Source organism: Natator depressus, chromosome 22 (assembly GCF_965152275.1).
Source record: "Natator depressus isolate rNatDep1 chromosome 22, rNatDep2.hap1, whole genome shotgun sequence".
Lineage (NCBI taxonomy): Eukaryota > Metazoa > Chordata > Testudines > Cheloniidae > Natator > Natator depressus.
Window position 1 is genome coordinate 8972475 of NC_134255.1, and position 12246 is coordinate 8984720.

The window sequence follows — 12246 nt, forward strand, 5'->3', positions numbered from 1 at the left end:
CCTGCCATTCTGGGTGTATGGAAGGAAGCAGGCAGGCTAGTGTGGTGGAGTGGAATCACAGACTATTTGGCATTCGAGACAGGGCAGCAGAACGCAAAGTTCTTAGGACCTGTTTGTTTAAGATCCGTACGCAAAATCCACACCCCACCACAGACACTTCATGCCGCACAGATAACTGGAAAAACACTGGACCTGTCTGACCACAAACAGCAGAGTCAGCATGTACTGAACCGGCTGTCTCTGCTGTGCCGACACCATGTGCCCACAGCATACGGGGCACACCTGTAACTCGCTGAGGAAAGGGAAAGGGACGCTCTGCTGTACTGCCTCGTGTAGAAGCGGCCCGTCTGCATATAAGTTGCCTGCATTTCTTTTGCAGCAAACAGCCTAAGGTAAAACATCCATCAGAATTCATAAGATGCACCCCCGGAGTAAAAGATTGATTTGATATTAACAGATGTGTGCAGAGAATATAAAGCGATCAAGGCAAAATACTGACATCTCCGGAGGCATCACAGCTCTGGAAACCGGTTAGAAATGCAGGCTGGCATAGATACACAAGCAGTACAGAGCCCTGATACCCACCCCACCTCTCCTCTCACACACACACACACAACTTTAGGAAGAGAACTGGAGTGTCAGCCAGCCCTAGCTCACTGTCTGCCACCTAAACCCAATTGCCAGCTCACTGTCTGGCACCAACGTTCTCCTGCCAGCTCCAACATTACGCCACCCCGCACCCACGTTTCACTGCAACCTCCCGTCTGGCACCCACGACCCAGTGCCGAAGAAACAACAGAACGTGCCCTCTTTGTGCCTTTAGACACCCTGACACTCTACGCAGAGACACCCCCGTTACCGTGTCAGCACCCCCCCAACGCCCCACTCCCAGCCCACTGGGCCCCAGCTCCAGAGCCCCAGCCTCAGCATTGCACGTTCTTCCCTGACTCAGGGGTCTCACCCCGCCCCATTCACGACAAACCCTCTCAACCTGTTTTTACGGGAGAAATGGCCAGAGCCAAGGCTCAACCCCGTTGCAATGTGGCATCCAAAGCCCCTGGCTCAGCCGGGTGCTTCCACTCCCACGCGGCCCCTCCTGGCATGCACCTGGGGTCGGGGCGCCCACAGAGCAAGACCCCTGTAGATACCCAGAGAAAAAAACATCTGCTCCTACCTGAGGGTGGCGCTCTCCCCTTGCCTGACGGTCACGTTGTCCATCGCTTTGGGGAAGGTGGCATCCCCGCTGCGCACGGGCACTCCTGCGGGCACAAGGAAGAGCAGCCTGAGACAGAGGACGACGAGGCACCTCCAGGGCACGACTAAGCACCCGCCGACCCCCATCCTGGGCAGCAGGGACTTTCCAAAAGGCCAGAAACACCCCCGGCGAGGAGAAACGGGGGAGCGGGGCGGGGGGGAAGAAGCAATCAGGGTGGGAGCGCGGGGCAGCCACGGAGCTCCTCGGAGATTAGCAGAGCCCCTGGCAATCCAGCCGCAGAGCGCCGAGCATCCGCAGGGAGCCCCCGGTATTCCTGGGGCGCGGGAGGAGGAGGAAGGGAGCCCTGGCGGGGCGGGGGGGGGCGGAGGAAGAGGAGGGGGCGAGGTGCCGCGCGGGAGATGAAGGTCACAGCTCTGCCGCCTGCTCCAGACGCCACTTTACGATTCCGCTGGGCACGCGCCGCGGAGACCCGCCATCAAAAGTTTATCAGCCCAGGAGGAGGACGCGGGAGCCTCCCCGGCAAGAAAGGGAGGGTGGCGGCTAAGCCCAGCCTGGTCCCGGGCAGGGGGGCAGGAGCGGCGGGGAGGGGGGGGGAGAGAGAAAAGGAAGGCGGAGGAAAAATAAAGGAAAGCCACGACAAATTGCTTCTGTCGCAAGATCGAAACTTCCCTGCGGCGCAGCGGCCCCTGCGGCTCCCCGGCGCCGACCTGCGGCGGGGCGCGGGGAGGGAGCCCGGCGGGGCTCAGCGAGGGGAGGACGCGGCGGCGGGCGGCGGGCGAGGCGCGCAGGAGCCGGCGGCGGCCCCGGCTCTCAGCATCCCGGCTGCGCGCTGCCTCCCGGCCGGGAGCTCCGCCTCGCCGCTCGCCCGCCCGCCCGCCCGGGCGCGGGCTCCCCCGGGGTGGCCGCGACCCGCGCTCGGGCTCCGGCCCCGCCGCACCGAGCGGCGCGGGGCTCCCCCGCTTTCACCCCGCCGGCGCCGGGTGCCGTGCGAGCGCCAGGATCCGGGCTTGCGCTGGGGTCCCGCCTCACCGAGCCAGGGGACCACCAGCATCTTCCGCCCCGGTTAACCATCGCCGCGCCGGGCCGGTGCGCAGCAGAGCAGCCGGGGGGGGGGAGGTGTATAATTAAACCCTTGCTGCAGCCGGGACCCCTGTGAGAAGAATAAAGCTCCCGCACGGCAGGCATCAGCGCTGGCTGCTGGGTTTACAGTCGGGCGCCCCACCGCCGCGGGACCCCCGCCTGTCGCGTAGTGTCTCGCCGTTTCCTTGTGCTCTGTCCGGCTCCATCTGTCGTCTCTAGTTTTTATATTTTGATTGGGCAGGGACCAGCTTTTCTTTCTGTTTGTGCAGCACCGAGCACCATGGGGTCCTGGTCCATGACTGAGGCTGCTAGGTGCTACCACAATACAAATCAATAATAGCCTGCTCCCAAGCACCTGCTCAGCTTCTCCCACAACCCCGGTACCGCCTGCTTCCTTCCTCTCCATGCCCCCAGGCGGCCTCCGGCACCCCTCCCGCATACCCTGCCCGTGCCCCAAGCAACCCATTTCCTCTCGACCCACTCCTGGGGATACAGCCCCCAGCCCTGGCCCCGCCATACCCCACACAAATTGAACGCAGATCCCCCCCCCGGCCCCACCCGCCATCTAAGCGCAGGGCTCCCCTTGTCAAGCCTTCCCCTTCGCCATCCAAGCAAGTTCCTCCTTGTGTGCTGCCAAGCACTGACCCAAAGGCCATTGCACGAGGAGATGCTCAAGGCTTTTCATCCGCCCCTCGCAGCCCAGTACAGAGTGCCCTCTGCCATGACCATCAACAGGCCCCTGCCAAGGATCACCCAGCATGCACATGGGGCTCAGAGGGCCCCCTGCGTGGCACCTGTTCTACAATGCCGGAGTCAGGCTGGGCATTTCCTGGTAGCTCAGGAAGCAGCTCAGACCCCTGCCAACAGGCTGCTGACCAGGTGAGGGTTCAATGGCCTGCCTGCAAAATTAACCCCTTCCTGCCCCTGCGGTGCAGACTCGCCATTAGTAAGCTATCTGTTAACACCTGTTAGATTTCTCCCTCGGATGGAACCCACTAGGGCGATGATCAGAGGGAGCATCTGAGGACGTGTTACCTACCCCGGGAGATGTGGGGTACACAGTATGTGGGATGATATGGCCAGTGAAGGGAGTTCTAGCTGGTTTGCTATGCCTCCGTGTGCCTTCCCTAGACTGGGGGTGTGACAGGCATGAGGCAAGTTCCAAATGTAGTGGTTACAATTTCCTGACTCTGGCTACAGACTTGGGAGCTTTTAGAGTCCTTAAAGGTCCCCTAAACTCGGGGGGGGGGGAGTAGGGGAGGGCACTAAGATTTGAAGCGCTTTGAAATGGAAAGGACTCTGGAGGTGTGTATAATGTGACAGAGGATCCCTGGCATTGCTCAGGCCTTTTGGAAGAATCTGACCAGCCAGATCAATTTCTATCTTGCGCTGAAATGTCACGACCCTAAAGACACAGCACTAGCCAAGGGCCTAATGCTGCAGGGACTCACACTGCCTCAAGGCAAGAGCTATGGCTGAGAGATGCTGGCTACGTCATATGGATAAATAGGGCAGCCGGGCCTGATGAAACTGGGCAGAGCCTGGGCTTTCCATCCAAAGATGACATAGCTCTTTAAAAAAAATTGCTTCACCCCAAACATTCAAGTTGGCTGGTGCACTTAAGCAGGGTTGCTGAGGGCTGAAGGTAACTGAGAGACTGGCCTGCTGCCCCTGCCAGATCACCCCAGGCATCAATAGAGGGGAAATGCATATGGAGCTGCTGAGAGGAAGGGATAAACCACAAACCAGCTGCACCTGGGCCCTACGTAGGGAGATCGAGTCCACCGAGCATGTACCAGCGCCAGGACTGGGTTGACTGGTGTGATTGCTGCTGCAGGGGCTTTCCGGTCTGTTGGGTAAATTGGTGTTTACCCCTTGGGATAGGAAGCTGTTGAGACACAGTGCATGTTTCTGAAATAACGCTGAAATGGGTGTAATGCATAAAGGGGAAGATTGAACTGAGATCCTGCCTCAGTGCATATCTACCTTCGAAAGGGCTGAGCCAGCCTCCAGAGATAAGAATACGCATGACCGGATGGATAGCTACAGACAGGGGGGATGGATAGATAGACAGATAACTCCTTGCTAGCTATAGCTGGGCATGTGCGTGAGGGACGGGGGAGGAGAGAGAGAGAATGTTATACATATTTATGTAACAAAAACCTACCTAACTGGGTATTTACCCAATGAAGTGGAACGACTGTGAAGGAGACTGTGCAGCTTATTCGCTAAACCAGACTCGCCCCCGGGGCTGTTTTGGACACAGAAGAGCAGGAAGCACAAGCAGATTAAATGTGGAATGGTGGATCCATGGGATATTACAGTTGGGGGTTGAGCCAAGCGATTGAGGAGAGATAAAAAGTTGCCGTAACGTCTATTCTTTTCCAAACATGCAGAGTTTAGACAAGATAACCTTTCCCCACTCTGGCTAACTAACCTTCAGTGCCTTTCTGCCCCACTAACCTCCACACGCCTCCTACCATCCTTCACATTTCCAGTTGCCACATTATGCCCCAGAGGTGGCTGCATTTCGGTGGTGGATGATGCAGTCACTGTAATTTTTCTGGGGTACATTTGAATCACACTGCTAATGCGTTTGGGACCCATGGTGCAGTTAATAATGAGTGAACATGCTGGTCTCAATAGAAAGGAGTAGGAATGGGGAGGGAAGACAGAGAACTTTGCAAAAGAGTGAGTGGGTGGGTTTTTTGTCAGACTATAGAAGGGCCAAGGGCACAAAATTTGGTTCTGAATGTGACGGCTGGGGTTGATGGGAAGTGGAGCTTTGGGTCCACTCTTGTAAAGGGAAAATGAAAGGACGGAGGGCTTGTTATTAAGACACTGGCTTGGGTCTCAGGAAACCCAGGTTCAATTCCCAGCTCTGCCACAGAGTTTCTGTGTGATCTTGGGCCAGATTTTGAAAGGTATTTAGGTGCCTAACTCCCAAAGAAATGACTGGGGGAATTAGGCTCCTAAATAACTTTAAAATCTGGCCCTTAGTCTCTGTGTGCCTCAGTTCCCTGTCAGAAAAAATGGGGATAATACTGCTCTTTCTCCTGCTCTTTGTCAAGTCTATTTAGGCTGCAAGTTATTCACTGCAGAGATTGCCTCTTATTATGTGTATGCACAGCACCCAGCACAATTGGGCCCTGAGTTTAGGTGGGCCCTCTAAGAATAATAACACTTGTTACGAAGATGGGGCGATCTGCAAACTCCATACCTGGATTTCAAACACCCCCAGCCCACATGGGTGCCCAGCTTCATGGCTTTGCCTCAAACCAATCTCTAATAAAATCACAGAAAGGAGAAGTTCTTGGAGCTCAGCATGATCTCCTTGGGGTACCCAGGGTTCGGCAGTGGTGGATTGCCACTCGTGATGGTAACAAGCTCTGATCGGCTCAGAAAGAAACTGAAACTGTGAGGACGAGTCCCTTCTCCCCCCCTCTTTCCTCCCTTCTGATTGTCAATCTCAGGGTTTATTAGTGGCGGAGGTTGGTCACAATTGCCCTTGGAGATTTCTCCCTCCATGCTCTAATCAGCAGCTTGCAAAGGTCAGGAGTACAGGCCTGGAAGTAATTAGGGAGGGCTGGGAAGACTGGAGGCTGGGGAGTGAGTCAGGCAATGGGGCCAGAAGCTCACCTCGAGCAGCCAGCAGGACCCCTGGGAATGAAGGACTGAGGTGTTTGATCAGCTTGTTCTCCAACCTTGCTGCTGCTGCTACTGGATTTTTGCTCCATCTCCCCAGAGCTACAGGAGCTGCAGTCAGAGAGGCAGAGACAGCCAGCATCCCTTCCAGCTCCAAGCCAGAGACCCAGCCACGCTCTTCTTTCCTCCCCCTCGGCTCGGGGAGAATTTACGAAAACCCTGACAGAGTCTATTAGTACGGATCCCTACATTCCTATTGAAAGGCACTCGCCAACTCGGCATTGTCTGTGTTCCCAGCATGCTAGCGCTCCAGAGTCCAACAAGGTCTGGCTCTAAGGCCCTGCCCGCAGTTCATTCGAGAGTCTGCTAACAAGCAGGGTGTTTATCCACAGTGCTGGCTAACAGCCTTCCATCGACACTGCCTCTGATCAGCATGCACAGGGAAGGGTTTCTGGGCTGAGGAGCCATGTTTTGGTGCTAGCAAACCATGCAGCAGAGTAAGGTCCCATCTGAACCATCCATCCTACATGTTGCTATTTGTGTTCCAGTAGCACAGAGAGGCTCTAAGCAAGACCGGAGCCATGTTGTAGGATTGTACTGAGCACAAACAAAGAGGCAGCTCCTACCCTAAAGAGTTTGCAATTTAAGTACACAGTAGAAAATATCATTCGGTCCTTTCACAGGTAGGGAACTCAGACGGAGAGAGATACTGGGCCAGATCCTCAGCTGGAATAAGGCAGCATAGTGCCATATCCAGCCCAAAGTGATCTAGCAAAGATCACACAGGGAGCCCATGCTAGAGCCAGGTGTTGAACCCACATCTTTGGTAGGACCACAAGACTATCCTTTCCCTCTGCAATACAGTCAACACACAGATTGGTGTCCCCCCCCCCCGCCGCACGACCAAACAATGTTTTAAAACGGTTTCCAATCTGTCCCTTAAAAAAACGATCAGTTAGTTTTTTGGACCATTGATAGAATTTAATCGAAAAATTATATCCCTGCCATAGAATTCTATAGAATGGTTAAAACCTTTTTTTAAAGCTACAGAAAGCTTAGAATTCTCTATTACCTTCTTTGGTCTTATAGTAATTTCTCAAAAGAAAAGGAGGACTTGTGGCACCTTAGAGACTAACAAATTTATTTGAGCATAAGCTTTCATGAGCTACAGCTCACTTCATCGGATGCATTCAGTGGAAAATACAGTGAGGAGATTTACATACATAGAGAATATGAAACAATGGGTGTTACCATACACACTGTAAGGAGAGTGATCACTTAAGGTGAGCTATTACCAGCAGGAGAGCAGGGGGCGGGGGAGGGGGGGACCTTTTGTAGTGATAATCAAGGTGGGCCATTTCCAGCAGTTGACAAGAAGGTCTGAGGAACAGTGCGGGGTGGAAGGGGGGAATAAACATGGGGAAATAGTTTTACTTTGTGTAATGACCCATCCACTCCCAGTCTCTATTCAAGCCTAAATTAACTGTATCCAGTTGGCAAATTAATTCCAATTCAGCAGTCTCTCGTTGGAGTCTGTTTCTGAAGTTTTTTTTGTTGAAGAATTGCAGCTTTTAGGTCTGTAATCGAGTGACCAAAGAGACTGAAGTGTTCTCCAACTGGTTTTTGAATGTTGACGTCTGATTTGTGTCCATTTATTCTTTTACATAGAGACTGTCCAGTTTGACCAATGTACATGGCAGAGGGGCATTGCTGGCACATGATGGCATATATCACATTGGTAGATGTGCAGGTGAACAAGCCTCTGATAGTGTGGTTGATGTGATTAGTAATTTCTGTAGAACCTAATTGGTTCAATCCCAAACAAATTCAACAGGACTCTTCCATAAGAGAGACAGTTTTGTTTTAGCCTAGCCAAATAGCTACCTGGTTGTTAATGGGTTCCCCTAACAGTTAAGATGTTCAAAGCAGAGGGGAAACACACAATGGAATTAGCAAGGTTTTGCTAGCCTTATTGATGAGGAAAAAACCATGTCCAAATGGGTGACGGGGAAACAGTACTAAAACATGGCTCTGGCATGGTCACTCACAGCTGCAGGATCTAGAAGTCCATAAAGTTGGGGAAAAGGAGATCACAAAACAGCAGGGAGGAACAGAACACAGGCGGTGAGCTGGAAAAACACATGTGCAGCGCATCACAAGGTGAACCTTCAAATCATATCTGTCCTGGAGAAAGAGAGGGTCTTTTGGTTTGTTTGTTTAATTAAACAAGAACTCCATGTTCCTCAATGGAATTCAACCCATGGAGCTGATGGGACCTGAATTTCTCCAGGACAAGCCGATTAGTGATTTCCAGGGTCTCAACTTTTGGGTGCCCTGGTTGAGAGGCACCTGATTGGTGGAGGGCAGGTGCACAATGGTTTTGGGGCCCCCTCCTACTTCTCCCCCTTTACTAATCTGAGCCACGTAACTATCAGAGACAACACAGTACTCCTTACAACAGTCAGCTTTATTTAGAGAAATGTTACACAGCCACCTAATCATGGAGCTCTCTATCTAGCAGGGTGTTACCATCTGATGGAGTGAGCATCTTTACAGTAGCCATGACGTGTTGTTTCTGGTGGGAAATGAGCCCCCTTTAAGATAGCTCATAATCACTAGCCCCTCTTTTGAAAACCTGGCCTAAGTATCTGGCCCACATGTATATAGCATGTACCTGGCACATGTCTATACGTATGCTGTATTGGTATATGCAGATGGCATCTGTATATATGAGATCTTTAAACTAGTTTCTGTGCCATTCTCTCCTCTTCCTCCTCCTCTCCATCTGTCCCTAGCCCCTTTTTCTCTCCACCTTCTCTTCTCTCGCACATTTTCAGCTGCTATTTTTTACCCAACACATTTGTAAATTAATTCCAACCCTTTCCCTCCCTCATCCCTGTTTGCCTAACTACTCCCTGTTCCTGTCAACTATTCTTATTTACTTCAGACACCGCAGCGCATTCGGCTCTTGACCTCTCTATTAGGACTACCAATAAGACGTTCTGTTGTGGCCATCTGAGGCTTGGGAACTGAACAGACCACCAAATGTGTGTCCCAGCGGCCGTCAGATAGAGAATAAAAACTTTCAGTTGTCACCAGCATGGACCGGATTTGAACTGGTGGTCTAGAGGGAAAAGTCTGTCTTTCCTCTATCATGGAGCCAACCAGTGCCACAGAGAGCACATCAGGTTTGTTTGCCTCCCTCTTGCCTTCTTCCTGTTACTGGCCAGTGTCAGACGCCAAAGTAATTGGACTGTGTTGCCACCTTTTCCAGGCATGACCTTGAGTAAGTCACTTAACCTCTCTGTGCCTCAATTTTCCCCACCTTCAAAATGGGGTTAATAATACTGTTATCAACCAGCTAGCGTGTATGTGCATCTCTGCCTCTGCTGGATAAAACCAGCTCAGACACGTGTGAGGCTCTGTACCATTGACAACTAATTGAGATGCATTCGAAGCCCAAGACCAAGAGACTGTGTCTTTAAAAATGTGGGATGGGGGAAGGGTGTATCTAAGTTCTAGCTCTGCTGTTGCCATGGTGACCAATGAGTCCTAGATGTTGCAATAATTGCCCCTGAGTGCTTTGAGATCTGTGGATGAAATGTAACTGCAATGTAACTACAAAATAGTTGGACGGTGACATCCCTGCAAGACACATCAGAGAAGCTGAGTGGGAGGAGGAAAAAGCCTTGATTAGAACAAAAAAATGCCTTAAGAACTACAAAGGGAACAGCGAAAAATACCAGCCCAAGTACACTGCTCCCTGTGTAAAAGTTCTTTCCAGGGTGAAAGTCTCTCTGAAGCTGTTCGCACTTAGCTGGATTTACTGCTGCCTGGTATATTCCACATTAACAGCTCACCTCAGTAAAAAAAATTCCCCTCTGTTCTTTTCTTGGCCAGCCCTTCTGAAAATTAAGACTGTCAGATTTGGCCTCTTGAGGATCTTTTGGGCATAATTTACGTACTCTACCTAATTTCTTAGTTGTTTTATCTTTTTATATTTGCACTAAATCAGGATCTCTCTGCAACCTCAGCTTTTATTTTCTGTATGTCTGCATTTAATGTATTTTACTGTCCAAATTTTAGTAAAAACGACCGCGGTTATTGTCAGAAAATGTAATCTCCTCTTTAAATGGGTAACATTCCTTCTACTGACCCTGCAGACAAAGCTCTGGTGGAAGGAAAAGAGAGGAAGTATCTTGCACTGTTCTACAGCGCTCCCTACTGGCCAACATTAGCATTACATTAAAAGTTACATTTACACCAGATGCAGAATTTAGTTATTTTTGAGATTGGGCTCCAGTGTGCTGGGTGATGTACACAGTTTAGGGCTAGAAGGAACCACCAGATCACCCAGCCTGATCTACTTTACCTCACAGACCACCAACACCTACACACCAAACCTGACAACCAAAATTAGACAACACTACAGCCCACAGGTGACTCGATTACTACGTGACATGGGGAGAGAACAGGAGGAACCAATGTGCATCAAATCCACAGTCCCCTGCAATGGTAGGGAACTGATTAAGTGACCCACACAGGCCTGGTGAGAGAAAGCTGGGGCCCCAGTTCATCATGTTCTCTGGGGCCTCACCCTCACCCACTTCACTTTATTTACATGGACAAACACAAATTTTGAAGGTCCCAGTACAACTGTCTCCCCCTTGTCATCCGTAGACTTTCAGCCCATGCTGCAGAGGAAGGCCAAAACAAAAACCAAACCCCCAGGTACTTCGGGAATACATACACCTAGTAAGACATAGTCCTTGTCCCAAAGAGCTTATACCTAAATAGATATGACAGACAAAGGGTGGAGAAAGGAAATATTCTCTCCATTTTAGAGAGAGGAAACTGAGGCACAGGCAGACCAAGTGATTTACCCCAAGGCAGGCAGGGAGTCTGTGACTGATTCAGGAACTAAATACAGATCTAAATACCAGTCCAGTGCCTTGACCACAAGACCTCCCTTCTTTTCTTTCAGAGGGTCCGCGACAGGCATCAAAGCCCTATCTTTGATCACAGTGGCCTTGTAGAACCCATAGACCATGATTCAACAAAGTACTTAGGCTTTATACCTAAGTCCTGACTCCCTGGGTTCTCTCCCCGGCTGCTATTCTTTATACCGACTCTGTTCGGGTGACTTTTTTCTCATTACATTGATGCTCACTGCTGCACGACCAGTAGCAGAAGCAAATGTATCAAAATACCATCACAGAGGCGGTTTGTTTTTAAAGCCCATCCACATCTCCTGTGAGGTTCACAGCCCTGGGAGATTGAGAGACTTCAGAGAAGCAGCCCCCGTTCGGGGTGATTATCCCCCAAACCTTTCGGAGGTCACCTACTGCTACAAGAATATGGAGGTGATGTTGGGGGGAAGAGTCCATCCAGAAATCCTTGCCCGTGCATATTTTCTATAACCAGTCAACAATTACAGCTGCGAGCTAATTAAAAATAATAACCAAAGGGGAGAAAAAAAGATCGGACTCTAGGGAGTGAGAATGGCACTTGCAGTTGTTCATTTGGTCAGCTAATATTTACTGCAAAGTGGAATCCGGCAAGCACAGGCGGGAGAGAAATAGTCTGGGGGAGGCAAGCCTGCTCAACGGCAGAGGATGTGTAAATCTTACGGAGCCGGCCAAAGGGGGCTGAGGGAGGAGGCTGGAGAGAAGCCACAGCAGGCCACAGTCCGTGGCGGGAGACGGACAAAGGCAGAGTGACAAAGGAGGGGAGGGGGTTTGAGGGAGGGAGTAAAGAAAGAGAGAGCGGAGACAAGGAGGGGACATTTGGGGCATCATCCAGTGCAGCACAAGTGCCAGGTTAAAGGTGCTGAGCACCGGGAACCCCAAGCCTGCGCTGTTGAGATGCTGCATGTCCTAGCAGGAGGAGAGAAGGCGGAGAGCTGAGCCCAGGGATAAGCACCTTGTTGGCATGATGAGGATCATGGCTACGCCAGCGTCTTCTCAGACATGCCCGTTCTCCACCCGCACCCCAGCCCTGTTACCCAGCATAGGCCCACAGGTGGCTTGTGATTCACGGTCTCTCCGCACAGAGGGGGATGCCTGGCGATGAACCTCGCAGGCTGCTGGTGTGTTTGTGTGTGCGCAAAGGCAAAGAGAGAGGCTCCGAATATCCCAGGCTTTGCCCGGGTACTATGCATGCAGGACACGCCAAAACACCCTTTGAAAGAGAACACAAATGGCCAATTAAAAGCCTGTCTGATTCAATATCGCCCCAAAGAATGTTTCTTTCCATAAAGGAACCGCTCCATGGAAATATATAGTCCCTGCAATTTTCAACCAGAT

At 51.4% G+C, this 12246-nt stretch overlaps 1 protein-coding gene across 1 annotated transcript in view; it reads right to left on the reverse strand.

The window, feature by feature from the left end:
* LOC141975885 (opioid-binding protein/cell adhesion molecule homolog) overlaps positions 1-12246 on the reverse strand; it is an 801915-nt gene that overhangs the window by 319049 nt on the left and 470620 nt on the right. The window contains 1 exon segment of the mRNA XM_074936555.1: positions 1175-1259. Coding sequence (XP_074792656.1) covers positions 1175-1259 — 85 coding nt within the window.